The 18,940-nt window shown below is 45.2% G+C and overlaps 1 protein-coding gene across 3 annotated transcripts in view; it reads left to right on the top strand.

Moving 5' to 3' along the window:
• Window positions 1-18,940, top strand: part of RPH3A (rabphilin 3A) — a 118,283-nt gene that overhangs the window by 79,472 nt on the left and 19,871 nt on the right. For all 3 annotated transcript variants that reach the window (XM_017889535.1, XM_017889534.1, XM_017889536.1), the window contains exons 6-15: window positions 958-1,087; window positions 2,323-2,406; window positions 3,998-4,163; window positions 5,361-5,399; window positions 5,495-5,641; window positions 10,705-10,791; window positions 11,291-11,353; window positions 12,254-12,478; window positions 14,686-14,765; window positions 17,299-17,373. In XM_017889535.1, the coding sequence (XP_017745024.1) occupies window positions 958-1,087; window positions 2,323-2,406; window positions 3,998-4,163; window positions 5,361-5,399; window positions 5,495-5,641; window positions 10,705-10,791; window positions 11,291-11,353; window positions 12,254-12,478; window positions 14,686-14,765; window positions 17,299-17,373 (1,096 nt within the window). The remainder of the gene's footprint in view (window positions 1-957; window positions 1,088-2,322; window positions 2,407-3,997; window positions 4,164-5,360; window positions 5,400-5,494; window positions 5,642-10,704; window positions 10,792-11,290; window positions 11,354-12,253; window positions 12,479-14,685; window positions 14,766-17,298; window positions 17,374-18,940) is intronic.

The raw sequence follows: 18,940 nt of genomic DNA, 5'->3' as shown, positions 1-18,940 counted from the left end.
AAAAAAAAAAATGAGGACACTCTAGGCAGGGAAAATATAAAAGTGTGTGTGCATGCAACAGAGAGAGACAGATCACAAATGTGTGTGTTTGTTCCAGGCACAAGGAACTGAATGTGCTCTGATGCTAAAGCAGACAGAACTGAAACTAAAAGATCCGTGTAACTAGAGCAATGATTCTCAAAGCCTTTCTTGAGCATGCATCAGGATACCTTGGAGGACTCATAAAATACGGATTGCTGGACCTCTATCCAGCCAAATTAGAATGATTGTTTAGCTTCCAGGGCATTCGTTTTCAAAGGGGAGCCTTCCTGCATTCTGTTCATCCTCTACCCTTTCCTTAAACTGTCTGCACTTGACAATTTCGGGGCAGAATTTCTAATTCAGTTGGGCTGGGGTGGGGCCCAAGAATTTGGTTGGGTCATTGAATGTCAGGAGAGGGGGGGGCGGTCAAGGAAGGCCCCCCACAGAGTTTCTGGTTTGAGCAAGTATGTAGATGGTGGCGACATTCCCCAAGACTGGGAGGCAGGTTTGCTGGAGCTAGGGATGGAGAGCAGCTAAGATGAAAAGTTGAGTTTGAAAGCACAAGTTTGAGATGCCTGTGAAGACATCCAAGTGAAGGCATCACGGAGACAGATAAATAGATCTAAATAAATCTAGCACTCAGAAGGCAGTTTCTGGGAGGAGGTGACAGGAGATAGAAAGGACTAGATAAGGTTCTTAATCCAAAGTCAGTAGAACAGATGGGACTTTGAGGGGTGTGGGAGGGGTCTTTGGTATTCTGAAATGTGTCAGAATTTTATGTGCATATGCCTTTTCCTGGGGAAGAGTTTACAACTGTCATCAGATACACAAGGGTGTATGACTCAAAGAAGGTGAAAACCATAAACCTGACACTGTGGGATATGCTGGTGGTCCCCTGTCCTACAAGGTCCTTATTTACCTTGTCTCTGCTTCCAGGCGCCTGGTGGACCGCCTGGAAAACATGAGGAAGAACGTGGCTGGGGATGGGGTGAACCGCTGCATACTGTGTGGAGAACAGCTGGGGACGCTGGGCTCTGCCTGTGTAGTATGTGAGGACTGCAAGAAGGTACCATCATCCTCTTATCCCTTCTTCCCTGTGCAGCACCTGCAGAGGGGAAAGTCCTAGGCTCCAGCTGTAGGGGTCACTGGGTCTTGGGGGGTGGAACTTGGATCCTGAAGATCACTTGCCAGGATATGGTTTTTTTCTGGGATGCTTCCATGCCCTACTGTCTTCCAAGGTAACCCTGATCCTGGTTCCTCCCTGGAAGCCACTCTGATCCTTCTGTCTCTTAGAGGTGAGCTCCATCCAGGGTGAACTAGGGAGCCTGTGGCAGGACATGAGCTATGATTGAGACTGCAGCTATCCTGGTTATACCTTAGCAAGTTATGTGTCAATTTAAAGAGCATGCTAAGCACATGTTTATACTTGTGTATATGTGGAATGCTTTCAGTTTTCTCGTATCCTGGGTTATGATACAAGAAACTTAGAAAGCCTCTGTTTAGCCAAGTTAGAATCATTTAACTTCCAAAGCATTTGTTCTCAAAGGGGAGTCTTTCTGAACTCTGTTCACCCTCTAACCTTTCCTTAAACTGTCTGCACTTGACAGTTTGGGAGCAGTGATACAACTGTCCTGGGGTCTGCCGGACTCCAAGAGTCCAGTTGAACAACCCAGCTGGAGACATCTATAATGTCATCATCTCCAGCTTGATGTCACATTTGACATGTAGAATGAAATCTTGGGAAGAGTTTATCTATTCTGAAAAACTTGCCAGTCAACTCAAAAGTGAGAATTTCATGACCCATTAAGTTTTCCTAATTGTCTTAACTTCCAGGAAATTCAATAAAAAAGATAATATTCTATCACACAGTCATGGGGCATTTTCTCAGATAACTTTCTTCTCCTTGGGGAGTTAAACTTCTAGTCATAGTCTAGGTTGTGTCAGGTCCATTTTGGAAATAAAGAGGGAATAAATTAAGACACGAAATGGATATATGGTCATTCGTCTTTAGAAAAAAGTATGTCAGTGATTTCCCTTGTGTGGATGATGAAAATTCAGATCCCATAGGGACATTTAGAGAATTCCTTCATCCAGTGCTTAGGAATGACTCAAGTTCTTGTTATTGGAAATAAGACTCAAAATTGGAGTTTTATTCTAACTGGCCTTGCTCGTGGAAGGAAGTGTGAGAAATGGAGGCAAGTTCTTCCTCTTTACATCCACCAAGAGAAAGTGGGGGGCAACATTGCCGTGCCTCCCATGAGCATGGCTCATCTGAGTGTGTTGCCTGTGTTTCATCCACAGAATGTCTGCACCAAGTGTGGAGTGGAGACCAACAACCGCCTGCATTCTGTGTGGCTCTGCAAAATCTGCATTGAGCAGAGGGAGGTGAGTGCCCTGGTCCCATCTGGTGCCTAGATCACCCTCCTTTCTTGGCCAGCTTAAGAGGTGCCTTAGGAGGTTGGTATGAAAGGAGCCAGCTCAGCAGTGAACATTGACAGAACAACCTCACACTATTTAGAGGAATTTCTTTTCTCCTCCTCTGCTTCTGTGACTTTTTTTTCTTCCTTCCCATCCTCTCTTCTTCCCTCTCTGTTCATTGCCCTCTGGCCTCTGTTCTTTCTTTGACCCCATTTCTCTGAGTCTTATGAGTCTTCCTCTCCCAACATCTTTCCTTTCTGTGTCTCTATTCCATTTCTTATTTCCATTTTTTTCTTTCCTCATACTCTCCTCTTGTTTGAGCTCTTTTCTTCCTCTAATCCTTACGCTTTTTTCTCCCTTTTCCTCATTTTGTTGTTTCTCATATCTTCACACCCTTTTTTCAGCAATTTCTCTTTACTTTGTTCCTCTTTCTTTCTCCCATGGCATCCTTCTCTTCCCCAGTTCTGTTTCTTACTCATCTTACCCCAATTAAGTCCTTTCTCCTTCTCCCAATTTCTTCATCCCCTGCCCACTGCTGCAGAGTCCTGCCTTTGAGACCATGTTTCAATAACCATGTTCTCCTCAGTGTCTGTCAGGGGCCTGGCAGGAAAGCATTGGCACACTTCAGTAGGTTAATCCAGGGCTTGATGAAGGTGTTATTGACAAAGGTCCAGGCAGAGCTAAGAGGAATCAGCAAGGGTTGACGAGTCACCCTAGCACCAGCAAAAACAGGTTGCTATTTCCCCTCCTAAGACTGAAGAGATAGAGGAGGGAGTGGTTACCAGACTGGAAGATAGGTGTAGCCTAACAGGAATTCAGTCATTGTCCAACTAGTGGTGGGTTGTGGGGAGCCAAGGAAATAAATACCATAGTCCTCTCCTCTTAACTACAAACTCTTTATTTGTCTGGAGAACTCTTCAGCAATCCAAGCTTTCAAGAGGCTTTGTTGTAATCCATGGTGCTCTCCTTGACCAAATAAACCTGAAGACAGAGGTCAAGGTTTATTTCGTGGAGTCCAGTTAGTGCAATATATACTGGTCAGCCTCCTGGGGCACAGAGCAGGGTGGAGAATGAATCTGACTGGGCAATGGAAGATGTTTCACACGCCATCCTAGGTGTGCTGCTCTGTCCTGACCCACAGGGCCAGGAGAAAGGCCAGAGGTCTCGGGGAAGTTGTAGGTAGATCACCCTGTTTACAACAACCAGTGTAGTGGAGAGCATGCCACATTTAAGAGATGGAAGACTTGGAGTTGAGCCCTTGTTTTTCCATTCCCTGGCTGTGTACTGTTGGACCCATCCTTAAGATTTTGGATATTCCATTTTCTCCATCCAAACTCCACTTTCTACATGGGTAAACTCAAGCCCTTTCTACTGAGTGTTCAGGGTGGATGGACTGAATAAGTATGAATTGTGCAGGGCTCTGTAGTAGTAAGAAAAGTGTGCTGGCTATTGTGTCAGTGTGCTTTGGATGAGGAGGAAAGATAAAAATGGGCACTTATGAAGGTAAGAGCAACAGTGCTTGGCTGCCACATCTTCAATCCCTGTCTCTCCTCCCCAGGTGTGGAAGCGTTCTGGAGCATGGTTCTTCAAAGGCTTCCCCAAACAGGTCCTCCCACAGCCTATGCCTATAAAGAAGACCAAGCCCCAGCAGCCTGTCAGTGAGCCTGCTGCCCCTGAACAGCCTGCTCCTGAGCCCAAGCACCCGGCCCGGGCTCCAGCTCGAGGTAGGACAAAGCAAGTACTTCTTTCAGGACCAAGGACAGATCAGGTAGCCAACTGGTCTACCTGAGGGATGACCTGACATCATGTCTGTGTTTCCATCCAGCTGTTGGACGGTCAGCTTCTGGACTTGGTTCTAGGAATTCTATATCTCCTTCATAGTTCACCATAAATTCCTATCAAGAGGGTAGCACAGGGAACTCTCCAGCAATGCCGTGCTGCCCGGAGGCTTCGCTGTCATCCCTGATGGAATATCTGGTGTACAAGAGGTAGAAATTAAAATTAGGAACTGAGAGAGACTCTCACCACCAAGATCACACTGGAGCCTGGGAGAATACTTGGCTTGCTGAGAAGGCCTTCCTGGACCCTAATATTTCTCCTACTATGCATAAGCAAGTCTGACTTGGACTAATTGAAAGTGAAAGATAAATAGAAGGAAATCAGTAAAAGAAAATTACTGCTACCAAATTGCTACTATTGACATTATCACTATTATCCAAGTATTATGATTAATTATTGAAATGATTAAGAAGGAGAAGCAAAACAGTAAAAATTTTAAAAAACAACCATAGTAAAAATATATTCTAGTTGGACTAGACCACTAGGACTGACCAGATAAAGCCCTTGTGATAATTTCAATTGACACTAAGTGATAAAATCTGGACTAAATGACAATTCCAGATTGAGTGCAGGCAGTGCTTCTGAAAGGAAGGGTATAGTTGAAGGTTTCAAATATTGAAGTGTCCATCTGCATTTTTCGTAAGATAACTTACCAAGGTACTTAGCACAATGCCTGCCACCTAAAAGGCATTCAACAAATGTTTTCTTCCTGACAAGGCATGAGCAATTTCTACTCCTTGCAGAGAATCACCAAATTGTCAACATATATTGCATTCCTGAGGAGTCCCCAGTTTTCACCACTAAAAGATTCCTTCTTCCTAGTTCTTCTAGGCTAAGAAGGTTGTATAGCATAATTATTCTTTATAAAGCCTGTGTATGCTCGTATGTGTTTATGCATGCAAAAAAAAATGTGAAATTGTAAACAGGAGCTAGATCAAAGGGGAAGTTGGGAGGAAGACTTTTAATTTTTGAAACATATTCTTGGGCAATAGTCAATGAACCCCTTTGTAGGCTTCTTAAGTTCTGGTTTTCCAGACACCAGAAAACCAGTAATCCTCATAATTTGTGTTTACTTTCTCCAGGTGACAGTGAAGATAGGAGGGGCCCAGGTCAGAAGACAGGTGGGTTCTGCTGACTCTGTTTTGTCATTTGAGACAGGAATTGGCCTAATACCCTCGATGCCCTTTCTCCATTCAATTCATGCTCTTCTTTCCAGGCCCTGACCCGGCCTCTGCTCCCGGGCGAGGAAGCTATGGACCTCCCGTGCGCAGGGCCTCCGAGGCACGAATGGGCTCATCTAGCCGGGATTCAGAGAGCTGGGACCACAGCGGAGGTGCTGGAGACTCCAGCCGGAGCCCAGCAGGTGAGCAAGATGGGCAAATCCAGAGACCGTTCTCTGGATAGGGAGACTCAAAAAGAATGAGGGGGACTGTGTTTTTATTCATCTACTTAGGCAGCACTTACTGAGTACCTACTATGTGCCATGTTCTATTCTAGATACTTGTTCTAGTCTATGGTAGAGGAAAGACAGGATTCAGAAACAATTCTGGCTCTAGACAGCCATAATTTTGGTTAGATCCTTTTCTTGATGTAATACCATATGTTAGAAAACATGATTTTTTTGTCCCCGCCTCAAAAAAAAAAAAAAAAAAAAAAAAACCTGGGGGAAAAATGCCCCTAGGCTTTGAACAAAGTAAGGATGCTTCACTCTCAAAGATCTCTCCAAGTCTACCCTTGGCAATGGCCTCTGCTGTCTGGGCATATGGCATAGGTCAGCATGGCCAGGATGTCACTGACAGGCGCTTGTATTGGGTACCTCACATTTCTGGCCTCACTCATGGTGGGTTTATTTGGCAAGAGTGCCCATTGGTGGGAGTCACTGAGCACAGGACTTTGAAGGAAATATCTACCATAGTGAAACATCTTTGTTCCATAACTCCTTGTCTGAGACCTCAAAGCAGCTTCATTTCTTTTGCAGGAAGGGGCTGCGTCTGGGTCTAAGTCAGATTGGCTGAATATTTAGGTCCCATGTTGATGTCTGGTCTTCTCTTCCTGAATTGTGCGTTTGGAGCTTAGCACTTCACTTCCTCTTATTGGCAACAGAGCTGGGCACATACCTTGGGCTTCATCATCTACCCAGACCTCCCCCAACAATGAACCTATGGTTTAGATGAATAGAGAAAGGAATTTCTCAGATCCTCAACATCATGAAATATTTATAGAGTGTTTACTATGTGCCAAATGCCATCTCAAGTTCTTTTACATATATTGTCTCATTTAATGTTTGCCACAACTCGAAAATCCACATGAGACTTCTGTTATTCACATTTTACAGAATGGAAAAACTGAGCCTCAGAGAGGTGAAGCCACTTGCCCTAGGTCACACAGCTGATAACTGGTTAGAATGAGAATTAATTCCATATATGTCCAACATCAAAGCCTGTACTTTTTCTTTTCTCTTCCAGAGGTTAAGTTTCTTTTGGCGATGCCTTTTAAAATTATTTTTAATTGTTGTAAAATATATATAACATAAAATCTACCATTTTATCCATTTTCATGTGTACAATTCAGTGGTGTAAAGTACATTCACATGGTTCACAGCCATGCCACTATGCATCTGCAGAGCTTTTTTGTCATTACAAACTGAAACTTTGTATCCATTAAATAATAATTCCACACTCTTCTCTCTGCCCAGCCCCTGGTAACCACTATTCTTGATTCTGTATCTATGGTTTTAACTACTCTAGGTACTGCGTATCAGTAGAATCATGCAGAATTTGTCCTTTCATGACTGGCTTACTTCACCTAGCATAATGTCTTCAAGGTTCATCCGTGTTGTAGCATGTGTCAGAATTTCTTTCGTTTTTAACCCATTTATGCTGGAGGTTGCAATTTTTTTTGGTAAAAAATCAGACCTTGACGGTGACTTTGAGCAGTAGGATATAAATAACTCCTACAAGTTTAGCATTCCAATAATGGAACACTGGGCATAAATTAAGAATACACAATATCCTATTGTGTATTTATATAGTATGCAGATAGACGCACATAATATAGTATACATATATATAATAGAATATATAGAAACACAGTATATATAATATAATATACAATATATAGTATATGTTGTATATTCTATACATATAGTATATATACATACAGTACATATACTATATATAGTGGTGTATATGTATATACATGTATATATACATATATAGTGTGTGTTTATATATGTACATATATTATATATACTACATTTTGTTTATCCATTCACCCATCAATGGAAGTTTGGGTTGTTTCAACCTTTTAGCTGTTGTAAATGATGTCATTGTGTGCCTGACATACAAATATCTGTTGCATTCCATTCTTCTGAGTATATACCTAGAAGTGAAGTTGCTGGATCATATGGTAATTCTGTGTTTAATTTTTTGAGGAACTACCATACTCTTTTCCATGGTGGCTGAGACATTTTTAGATTCCCACCAACAATGCACAAGGGTTCTCATTTCTTCATGTCCTATCAATATCTGTTGTTCTCTGGGTTTTGTTTTTCTTTTTAGTAATAGTCATCCCAATGGGTGTGAAGTGGCATCTCCTTGTGGTTTTGACTTGCATTTCCCTCGTGATTAGTGATGTTGAGCATCTTTTCATGTGCTTTTGGACATTTGTGTATTTTCCCTGGAGAGACAGCTATTCAAGTCCTTTGAACACATTTTAAATTTGATAGTTTGTCTTTTGTTGTTGAGTCATAGAAGTTCTTTATGTATTCTGGATATTAATATCTTATCAGATATATAATTTACACATTTTTCTCTTATTTCATGGGTTTTTTTCACTCTTTTTTAGTGTCATTTGAAGCACAGAAGACTTTTATTTTGATGAAGCACAGTTTATCTTTTTTTTTTCTCTTCTTGCCTATGTTTTTAGTGTCGTATCTAAGAAATCATTGCCTAATCTAAGATCCTGAAGAAGTTCCTTTATGTTTTCTTCGAAGAGTTTTATAGTTTTAGCCCTTATGTTTGGGTCTTTGATCCATTTCGAGTTAATTTCCGCATATCAAATCCTGCTTTTAACGTCAATATTATTTTGTCTTCTGAAGACAAAGACGGTCATAGGACATTTCTGAACTGGATTTGAATCCCCTGTCCCTCAGGAGTCAATATAAATGTTCCCCTGGTCTAGCTTCTAGCATCCACCTGCTCCACCTTGAGCTGGGTTAGCAGCTACCTTCTCTGAGCTCCCAGGGTAGTGAGACGCAGCCCTAATGCAGGACTTACCACTATCTAAAGCATTATAGCCTGAATCTCTTTCCCTCATAATACCAGGGACATGTCTCTCTCCATTAATTTATTATGTTTCCAAATATTTGCAGCATCTACCATAATTTTATCTCTTTCTCATCATTTTTCAGCGTAGACTAAGATTCCTACTTGATTATAGGCTCTCAAGTGCTTCCATATTTGAATTAATAATCATAATAGCAACTTAAACTTATTGAGCATCTACTCTCTGCCACATATGTGATTAAACCCTTTGCATGGGCCATATTGATCCAATCAACAACTCTTTTTGGATAGGTATTATTGTAGTCGTCGTCACATAATAGATACAGCAAAGAGAGGCTAAAACAATCTCAAGCTCACATAAAAGTAATAGCAGGGCTGGTGTTTAACCCAGGCCGTTCACGTGCAGAGCCAATGCTCCTAGCTGGTCTGTTATAAGTTCCACTTGAGGGGCTGAGAGCAGCTCAGTAAAACAAATTATCAGTAAAACTTGTTCCACGGCTTAATCCTGGAATCTCAGGGTCCTCCCTCACACACAGTGTGGAAATCCCTTCAGAGGATTCTGAAAGGGGTTTGGTCACCCACATACTCTCTGTAAGGGGGGACTCCCTTCCTCTTGGAGCAGCTTATTCTATTGTTGATGGACTTCAGGTGTCATTTACACATTCAACAAGATCTGAGATAGACTTGGACAGAAGTCCTACCTTAGGGGCTTCCTGGTTATGTGACCTTGGGCATATTTAACCCCTACTACCTCAACTGCAAAATGGGAAACACAATACCATGCATGGCATTGAGTTGTGAAGCTTCCATGAGGCGATGTTCATGCGCCCCATGAGGGGTGCATTTGAAGAACTCAATGACTGTTGGCTATTGTTGCCTCATAAACTCATCATTTCAGTGTCTGTCCCCTTCCTGTGACGGGGCTGTGCACTCCTGGCGGATATAAGATGGTGTTTTGTGCATCTTAGCACAGGGACTGGCACTTGATAGATACCCAATGGATGCTTGTTGAATGAATGAATGAATGAATGAACAAATGAACGAGGCCTCAAATGAACAAACAAATGGCAGTGCTAACATAGGAACCTGGGACAAGACTTGGTGACTCATAAGCTCCCAGGTAGAGGTGGTAAAGCACCCTCTGTTATGTGTATTCAAGCATCCATCCAGCCAAAAGTGCTGGATTCAGGAAAGATGGCATCTAGCCCAGTGAAACAGGAGAGGGCAGGGCTTTCTTCCCAGAACATCACACCTTCTGGGTACCAGAAACTGCTGCACACATTATTCCATTCAGTCCCTCTCTGGGAAGCAACAGCATGTAAGGGTCTCTGGCACAGACTCCAGAGACCAACTGCCAGCATTCAAACCCTGGCTCTGCACTAACCAGCCAAGAGACATTAGATGAGCTCAGTAACTTCTTTGTGCCTCAGTTTCCCCATCTGTAAAATGGAGACAATAAGGCCCCATCCCATAAGGTTATTAGTGGTTATTAGTGCAGAAATTAAAGAAGTTCTTATATGTAAAGTTCCTGGCATATGGCAAGCACTAAATAAATGTTAATTCATTACTATTATGAGTTAAGTGGAACTGTTGCCTCCATGGGGCATCTAAGGTTCAGAGAGAGTGAGTGACCAGCCCAAGGTCACACAGCCCATATAGGAAACAGCAGGAAGGCAAAGCCAAGTCCATATGAAGATAGAGACACATTCTTTCAATAATAATAAAATAATCTCACCACCTGACATGTGTCGAGTCTTTAGTACATGCCAAGTACTGTTCTGAGCATTGCCTGTTTGTATCATTGTATCTTCCCCACAGCTCTATCAGCTAAGTGATTATCTCCATATACCAGGTGAGGCCCAGAGAGGACAGGTCACTTGAGCAAGGCCACACAGGTGGAAGGAGGATTATAGAACCTGTGCTTTTTAACATCTGTGCTGCTGCTGTGACTCACCAGAGTCTGAGTATTGAGAGCAAAGAACACACCGAAGGCAGAAGAGCCAGAAAGAGCTGAGCGAGTGAAGAGCTGCCTCCAGCAAAAGTCCAAGGGGCTCACCCCACACCAGCTGAGCAGTCCCAAGCTACTTTCTGCTGTGTGTGTGTGACACACAATGGCTGTTTTCTCTTCTTTCCTCTGCAGGTTTGAGACGGGCCAACTCAGTCCAGGCCTCCAGACCTGCCCCAGGCTCAGTGCAGAGCCCAGCACCACCTCAGCCTGGGCAGCCAGGTACCTGCCACTCACCTGCTAGCACCTGCCCAGGCTGTCACTGGGCTGTGACCCCTATACCAGCTTGCAGAGCATGCTAGGTTTTCTGCAAAGCTGCAGCCACAACTAAATCCTAAGCTCTTCTAAGACCCTCAGAACGAGTAATCCCCTGGGTCAAGAAGCTGGGTGGGGAGCAGGAGGAGGAGGCGGGGAGCATCTTACCCACCCAATGCAGAAAGTGATGGCGCCTCGTTCGCCAGTGTTTCCCACCTCAAAGACCAACACCCCCATTTCACAGAGGAGCAAGTCAAGCCTCAGGAAGTTCCCACAGCACTGGGGCTTGGATCCAGGCCTTTCTAAATCCAAAAGCTTCCCTCCCAGTGGGACTGTTCCTGCAGCCTCGGGTACCTTTCTGCCTTCGGGCCTGTGTCCACACCTGTGAAATGAAAAGAAAAAGATGAACCCCCAAATGATGCCACCCTCTCTGCTGCATCTCTTTTTCTCTCTCCTCTCTGCTCAGGGACCCCAGGAGGCAGCAGACCAGGTCCTGGGCCAGCAGGACGCTTTCCAGATCAGAAGCCAGGCAAGTATCTGCTTCCTCCCATACCTGCCCAAGTGGCCACCTCTCCCCTACCTCCCTGAGAGAGAGCAGGCAGCTGCCAGAACTTGACTCAGCCTGTACCCTGAGACCTGTTAGATGAGATCTGAACAACCCCCCGAGTCTAAAACTCTAGATAGTCCGTACTAAGATGAGCTAGATAGAAATGCCAACATGTATAGTTTAGAGCATAGACTACCTGGGTTCAAATCCCTGCCCCTTCACTTCCTGGCTGTGTGACTTCGGGCAAGTTACTTAGCTTCCCTGAGCCTCAGTTTCCTTATTTATAAAATGGGAATAATACTAGGACCTACCTCACAGAATTGTTGGGGAGTTTAAACAAACTAATACATAGAAAACTTTGGTGGGTTGCCTGGAATATACTAAGCCCACACTGAGCGACAGTGATTACTATTAACATATATCATCAATATGCATCACCATCATATGTATCAGTCATAGCTACGAGACACTTTTTGCTTTCTCAGGCACCAGGCACTGTTTTAAGTGCTGCACTTATATTCGTTCATTAAAAAAATACTGTTATTTGAGGAGCTTCAGATACTATAATTTCCCTTTTACAGATAAAGAAACTGAGGCTCAGAGACATTAAGTAATTTGCTGCAGGTCACACGGCCAAGATTCAAATCCAGGCTGTCTGGGCTCCAGAGTCCACACCATTGATTTGTACCCCCAAGAGGTCTGTTTTGCCTACATCTGAATCAGCCTGAGGGACTTATTGTCAAACACAGATCCCAAGGCCCCACTGCATGTCCACCGATTCTGGGTGGAGCCGGGAATCTGCATCTTTTGAAAATGTCCCTAGGTGCTGCTGTTATGAAACAGGGACTCAGCTGCATGTTTCCTGTCCTTATCTCCCTGCAGAGGTGGCTCCGAGCGACCCCTGGACCACTGCCCCACCCCGAGAGGAGAGAACAGGGGGAGTTGGGGGCTACCCAGCAGTTGGAGCCAGAGAGGACCGAATGAGCCACCCCTCTGGGCCCTATTCCCAAGCATCTGCAGCTGCCCCCCAGCCTGCCGCAGCCCGCCAGCCACCGCCCCCAGAGGAGGAGGAGGAGGAAGCCAACAGCTACGATTCGGATGAAGCAAGTAGGTGGTGCCTGAGGGAGAGGTATCTTGGAAAAATCACTTCAGAAGCCAAGCCCAGAAAAACAGGAATGGCTCAGGGACAGCCCTGTCTATCCCCAGACCCCTAAGATGCCAGACCTAATAAACATATTAACCAAGTGATAGAAGTGCAGATTTGTGTTTCTAAATTCACAAAATATCAGCTTCCTAAAGATTAAGTGCTACATGTATTTTTTATTGTGGTGAAATACAAATAACATCAATGGTACCATTTAAATCATTTTAAAGACTGCAATTCGGTGGCATTAACTATATTCTCGATGTTCAGTCTACTAGTTCCTCAAGATGTTAAACACAGAATTATTATACAACTCAGTAGTTTTGGTCCTAGGTGTGAATTCATATTTTCACAGTTTTTAAAACTCTTTAATGTGTATCTTCTAAAAGTAATTTATTAATCATTATTTCAAATTTGCTGGGCATTTTCTTTTGCATCCTTTTAAAATGCCTACAGTGTACTTATCCCAACCAGGCCCCAAGTCCCAGGGATACATACACACACACACACACACACACACACACCCCAGTGACATTTCCCCACAACATCCCTACCCCCACCAGGTGTGCCTGGGGCAGCCTTTGTGAGCTGGAGGGAGGCAGAACTGGCAAGTGTCTGCATCCAATATATGTTGGTAGGTAGGGACATTACTGGTTGTTTCTGATCAAGTGGAAAAACTGGATCCAACAGAAGGACCAGATCAAAGGCTGTGACCAGCAACATGGCCTTGACCTGCCATGTCATTTCTCCTCACTGTAAGATGAAAAGCACAGCACCGCCTCCCCCTGGGCTAAGGGACAGATTAACTGAGATACCTTCTGGGAAGGTGCTTCATAAAATGGAAATCGTTATTACATAAGGCTAAACACACACGAGGAATTGTTATTTTGCATTATGGACATCAGAGGTAATAAAAGTCAACACGTGCTGGGCACTCGTTTTGTGCTGGGCACTATTCTGAGTGTACTCTGTGCATTTGCCCATTTAATCTTCCCTACAAGCCTGGGCATAGTTGCTTTTATGACTCCCATTTTACAGATTGAGAGATGAGGCTCCGAGAGGTTGAGGGACTTGTCCAAGCACATCCAGTCAGTGCAAGGAGGGGCTGGTGGCCAATCACACAGCTGTAGCAGATCAGAGGCCAGGCCTGCATGGAAGATCAGCTGTCGCCCTTCATGCCCTGTGCTGTCCCATGGGTCATGGGTCTGCGGTCTCAGGAGAAAGAAGTGAGAGAAGTCCACCCACCTTGTCAGCCACAGGCTGGTTCTGCTCTGAAAATGCCCTGTCTATGCACCCTTCTGCTTTCCCTAATCCTGGTCTTTCCCTGGAAAACTGGCTACTGCTCCTTCCATCAGCCTTAAATGTCCCCAACCCACCAAGCATAGATGATCCTCCCAGCCTCATGTCTGTCCCTGTTTTTAACTTATCCCGGTAGTTTATTACAAACCTGTCTCCACACCCTGTACTCTTCACACACTCACTCATCTCTGTATTTGACAAGGGTTTATTGAGCATGTACTAAGTGCCTCAAACTGTTCTAGATGCTGGGGATATCATGGGAAAATAAAAAGATAGACATGCCAGCTATTCTCCTGAAGCTTACATTCAAGTGAAGAGAGATAGTTAACATACCAATGAATGCATTTCGAGTGGAGACAGAGCACCATAAAGGAAATGAAATACATTGAGTGACTACGATGGTAGCTACTTTAGAGAGTGATTAAGGAGGGCTTCTCTGAGGAGGTGACATTTAAGGTGAGAAAGCCATGTAAGGATCTAGAGAGAGAGCATTCCAGGCAGAGGGAACAGCAAATGCTGAGACTCATTTATTCCTTCAGCAAATAAGTGAGCACCTACGACTATGGGCCGTGTGTTGGACATAGCAGTCAACAAGATAATCCCAGCTATTGCCCTCATGGGGTTCTCAATCTATCAGGACAGAAAGGCATTACCTAGGCAAGTGCACAGATGATGAAATGATCACAGATGTCCTGAGTGCTCTAAGGTAGTGCAGGGTCTACCAAGATGAGTACTCACAGCAAAAACTGAGTTTTCCTCTCTTCTGTAGTCTCAATTCATAGCCCAGCCTGGGCACACAGTAAGTGCTCAGGAAATGTTTGCTGAGTGACTGAATGTTCGTTATCTTGGTTCCTGCCTCTGCCCCCTTCAGCCACGCTGGGTGCCCTGGAATTCAGCCTTCTCTACGACCAGGACAACAGCTCCCTGCAGTGCACCATCATTAAGGCCAAGGTGGGTGATGGGGACCAAGCAGGGGACCTCTCAGGATGCTCTGGCATGGCTAGGAGACTCAGATGGGGATGGGTAACCAGGCCTGTCTCCTGTTGTTGTTTGTCTATTGATGATAGTGAAGGTGATGAGAGGAGTCACAGTAATTAGGCGAATTCCTTTCTGGGAGGCCTTCCTCCTCCAGGGATGGTCCCAGAGGGGTTTCACTTATCTGCAGCCACTTCCTGGGAGCACATGCAGCCGGGCTTCAAGGGCAGAGTCGGCCTCTATGTGCCTGGGCCAGCAGTGTCTCTGGAGGGGATGGTGGAGGTTCTGCCCGGGAGGAGATGACAGCCTGGCTCCACAGCTGACATATCCATGCAACGGCCTCATCTCTGTGTCTGCCTGAGGCCCCTTCTGCTGAAGCAGCTGTCTCGCTGGAGCAGCAGTCGAGACACAGGGACACGAAAATGGGCTTCCAGGGGGGCGGGACAGCCTTGCTGCAGGCTCCGGAGGAGTGAGCTGACTTGATTCCAGACCCCAGGGGAAAAAGCTGGGTGAAACCAGTGCAAACCCCAGAAAGTAACTGACTAGGATTGCACCCCTCCCCTGCAAAGCCCCAAGCCTAGGCCACACAGAAAAACAAGCAGGGGCTCAGGAACCAGGCTTCTTGGGTTCAGATACCAGCCCTGACCATTCCTAGCTGTGTGACTTGGGGGAAGTGACTTAACCCCTCTGTGTCTCAGTGTGCCTATTTGTAAATCAGGGATAATAGTAGTGTCTCTCCCATAAGGATAGTGGTGGGCACACGTTCCAGTTTTCCCAGGACAGTTCCCTTCTGTGCCTGTTGCCTTGCCATAATAATTAACTGTTTCCTTTTTCACTCTTAAAATGTCTCAATTTGAATGATAAATGAGGTACAAAATGCTTAACATAACTCCTAGACCAACACATTACCTTGCCCAAGTCACTTCTTTATTGAGTACCAATTATGTATCAGCATTTATTGGACACCTGTTATGTAGCAGCATTTATTGGGCACCTATAATATATCAGCATTTATTGGGCACCAAGTATGCATCAGCATTTATTGGACACCTATTTATTGTCATTATGGCAAGCACTTAGATGCACTTAACACTGCCCCTCCACCACCGCCAATAACGCAGTGAAGTAAGCACATACATTATTTTGTTTCCTTTTCATAGAAACTTCTGAGGTGGGGATTCTTAATAGCCCCATTGTACACATGGGGAAACAAGTCTAGGAGGTTAAAGCCTGAGGTCACACAGCTCATAAGGGATGGAGCTGATCTTTACAGCAAGATCTCATTTAATCCTCTAAGAGCCCCATGAAGCAGGAGTTGCTGCCAGCCCCATTGAACAAGTAGGGAAACAAGATCCAAGATCACTGGACACAATACAGTTGACCTTGAACAATGTGGGAGTTCAGTTAATCCCTGTGCAGCTGAAAATCTATGGTATAACTTTTGATTCCCTAAAAACTTAACTACTACTGGCCTACTATTGCCTGGAAGCCTTTCTGACAACATAAACAATCAGTGAACACATCTTTTGTATACTTTAGGTATTATGTACTGTATTCTTACAATAAAGTAAGCTAGCAGAAAGAAAATTCAACATTGATTGAGAACATCCTAAGGAAGAGAAAATGTATTTACTATTCATTAAGTGGAAGGGGATCAGCATGAAGGTCTTCATCCTCATGGTCTTCATGTTGAGTAGGCTGAGGAGGACGATGAAGAGGAGGGGTTGGTCTTGCTGTCTCGGGGGTGGCAGAGGTGGAAGAAAATCCTCATGTAAGTGGACCCACACAGTTCACAGCCGTGTTGTTCATGGTCAGTTGTGCATGGTATAAGTGCTGTGCAGTGGGATGACAGGAGCCCAGAGGTGGGACATCTGCCTGGTCTGAACGTAGAGGATGGACAGAGTATGTCTAAGCCCCAGGAATTTGGAGATTGCTCATTTTAACAAATCAACTTAATTCCTACCTACCCCAAACTTCCTTATAGTATCTTATCTGAGCCTCATCCCAGCCCTGATGGATGGAGACACTGAAGTTTCAGAAGATAATGCAGGGGTCAGGGCCAGAATATAGGAGTCTCCTCCTTCCCCTAACCTTGCCTTTACTCTTCTGGGACATCTCCTCCCATCCTAGCAATAACAATCCAGCCTTCATCCAGTGTGTATCATATGCCAGCACTTTGCAGGTGGAATTGCATTTAAATCTCACCACCTTATGAAGTGGGTACTGTTCTCATCCCCATTTGACAGGTGGGGAAACTGAGGCTCAGATAGGTTAAGAAACTTGCCTAAGGTCACATAGCCAGGAAGTGACATGGCCAGGTTTGAAACCCTGTCTCCTGTCCCAGCACTCTTTCCGTGATACTGCATTTCCCTTCTCTCTCTTTGGAGAAGGAAGCACACAGGGTGGACCAACAGGCAGGACAGATGCCAGGGGGCTATGCCCATTGCCGATGACAGCTGAGCACAGGGCCCTCCCGAGGCCCTCACACCATTGCCTCCTTCTTTTGCAGGGCCTGAAGCCCATGGATTCAAACGGCTTGGCTGATCCCTACGTTAAGCTGCACCTCCTGCCGGGAGCCAGCAAGGTACCATATGGCCTGGGCTTCTCTGCAAACCGGGTGCATGGGCCCTGGCAGATACCCAGGGTTCTCAGCTCAGAGCCTAAAATAGCCCTTATCTGCCCCAAATCCCCAACCCCACCTCATCCTGTGAGTAGCAAAGCCATTGCAGAGCAAGTAAAGTATGTTCCAGGGGTCATTCTCCCTTGGGCAAGGGCTCTGCCCATTTCTCCAACTCAGAAACCTGGGATCTGGGGAGCTGCCAATGCCAGAAGAGAAGCAGATGCCCTGACGATGCCCTTCATCTGCTCGAACACCTTCAGCTGCTCTCCCACTGCTGGCTCTGGCTCACCTCCCCACACATTTTATACCCCAACCACACACTCCTCATCTCTCAATAAAAATGAGCCACTCTCTCCACATTTCAGGACTAAGCCCTTCGGAGAATATTCTCTGAAGCCCTGGCCCTCTCACCCTTCTCTCCCCTCCAGCTCACCGGCTGAGCATTGCTTTGCTCTGGGGTTAATTCTCCTCTCTGGGGATTGGCCCACCCAGAGTGCATGGCGGGAAATGGAAGTGTGCCTGCCTGGGTTTTGTTTTGTGCTTTGTATTAATTTGACACAGACATCCTAAAGGCAAAGGTGACAGTACATCTGTCAAATGATCTTCAGAAAATGCCTGTTAAGTACCCCTGCAAGTACCAAATGCTCCATGAGACAAAAGAGGACACATGTACGCACGTGCACACCACCCCCCACCCTCAACACACACACACACACACACACACACACATACACTTTGTCTCACTCTTCTTTGGATCAAGGAAAGACAGTTCATCACCTGGCCATGGTCAAATGATGAAGTGTTTGGCCCCTGCTCCTCCTCACTCCCCAGTGAGGTTTGCTTCTCCTCTAGATGCCCTCCTTTACCCACTCCTAACAGCCAAAGCTGCTTTGCTGAAGAATCTAATGTGAATCATTTGCATGTTAGCATGAATGAGATTTGTCACCAGCCCACCTCTTCTGGGCATAGGTGCATTTCTAGCCTTCTCTGTCTCAGAGTAAAATGAAAACTATTGGTCCCTCTAACGAAATTTAGGCATGAAGGGTACTATTTGGGGGGAACAGAGAGAGCCAAGCCAATATCCCCTGCCTAAATGAGAATGCGTGACTCTCGTTTCTGCCTCCCTGACCTATAAATGATTTCTTCTCAAAGGAAGATGTCTCTGCGGAACAGAGAGAGCCATCCCAATATCCCCTGCCTAAATGAGAATGCGTGACTCTCGTTTCTGCCTCCCTGACCTATAAATGATTTCTTCTCAAAGGAAGATGTCTCTGCGGAACAGAGAGAGCCATCCCAATATCCCCTGCCTAAATGAGAATGCGTGACTCTCGTTTCTGCCTCCCTGACCTATAAATGATTTCTTCTCAAAGGAAGATGTCTCTGCTTTCTTAAGGGAAAGTTCAAGGAGGAGGCTCAGTGCATGGAGGGAGAAGGGACTCAGTGTCAAGCATTGATCCATTTTTCTGTGGCCATGATCCTGGAGGATGTCCCCCACTCCCTGAGAACATGCATTTGGGAATCACTAAGCCCC

The sequence above is a fragment of the Rhinopithecus bieti genome, unplaced genomic scaffold (genome assembly GCF_001698545.2).
Source record: "Rhinopithecus bieti isolate Rb0 unplaced genomic scaffold, ASM169854v2 scaffold_19610, whole genome shotgun sequence".
Classification (NCBI taxonomy): Eukaryota; Metazoa; Chordata; class Mammalia; order Primates; family Cercopithecidae; genus Rhinopithecus; species Rhinopithecus bieti.
The sequence above is the reverse complement of the archived record's forward strand: the minus strand, read 5'-3'. Positions and strand labels throughout refer to the sequence as shown.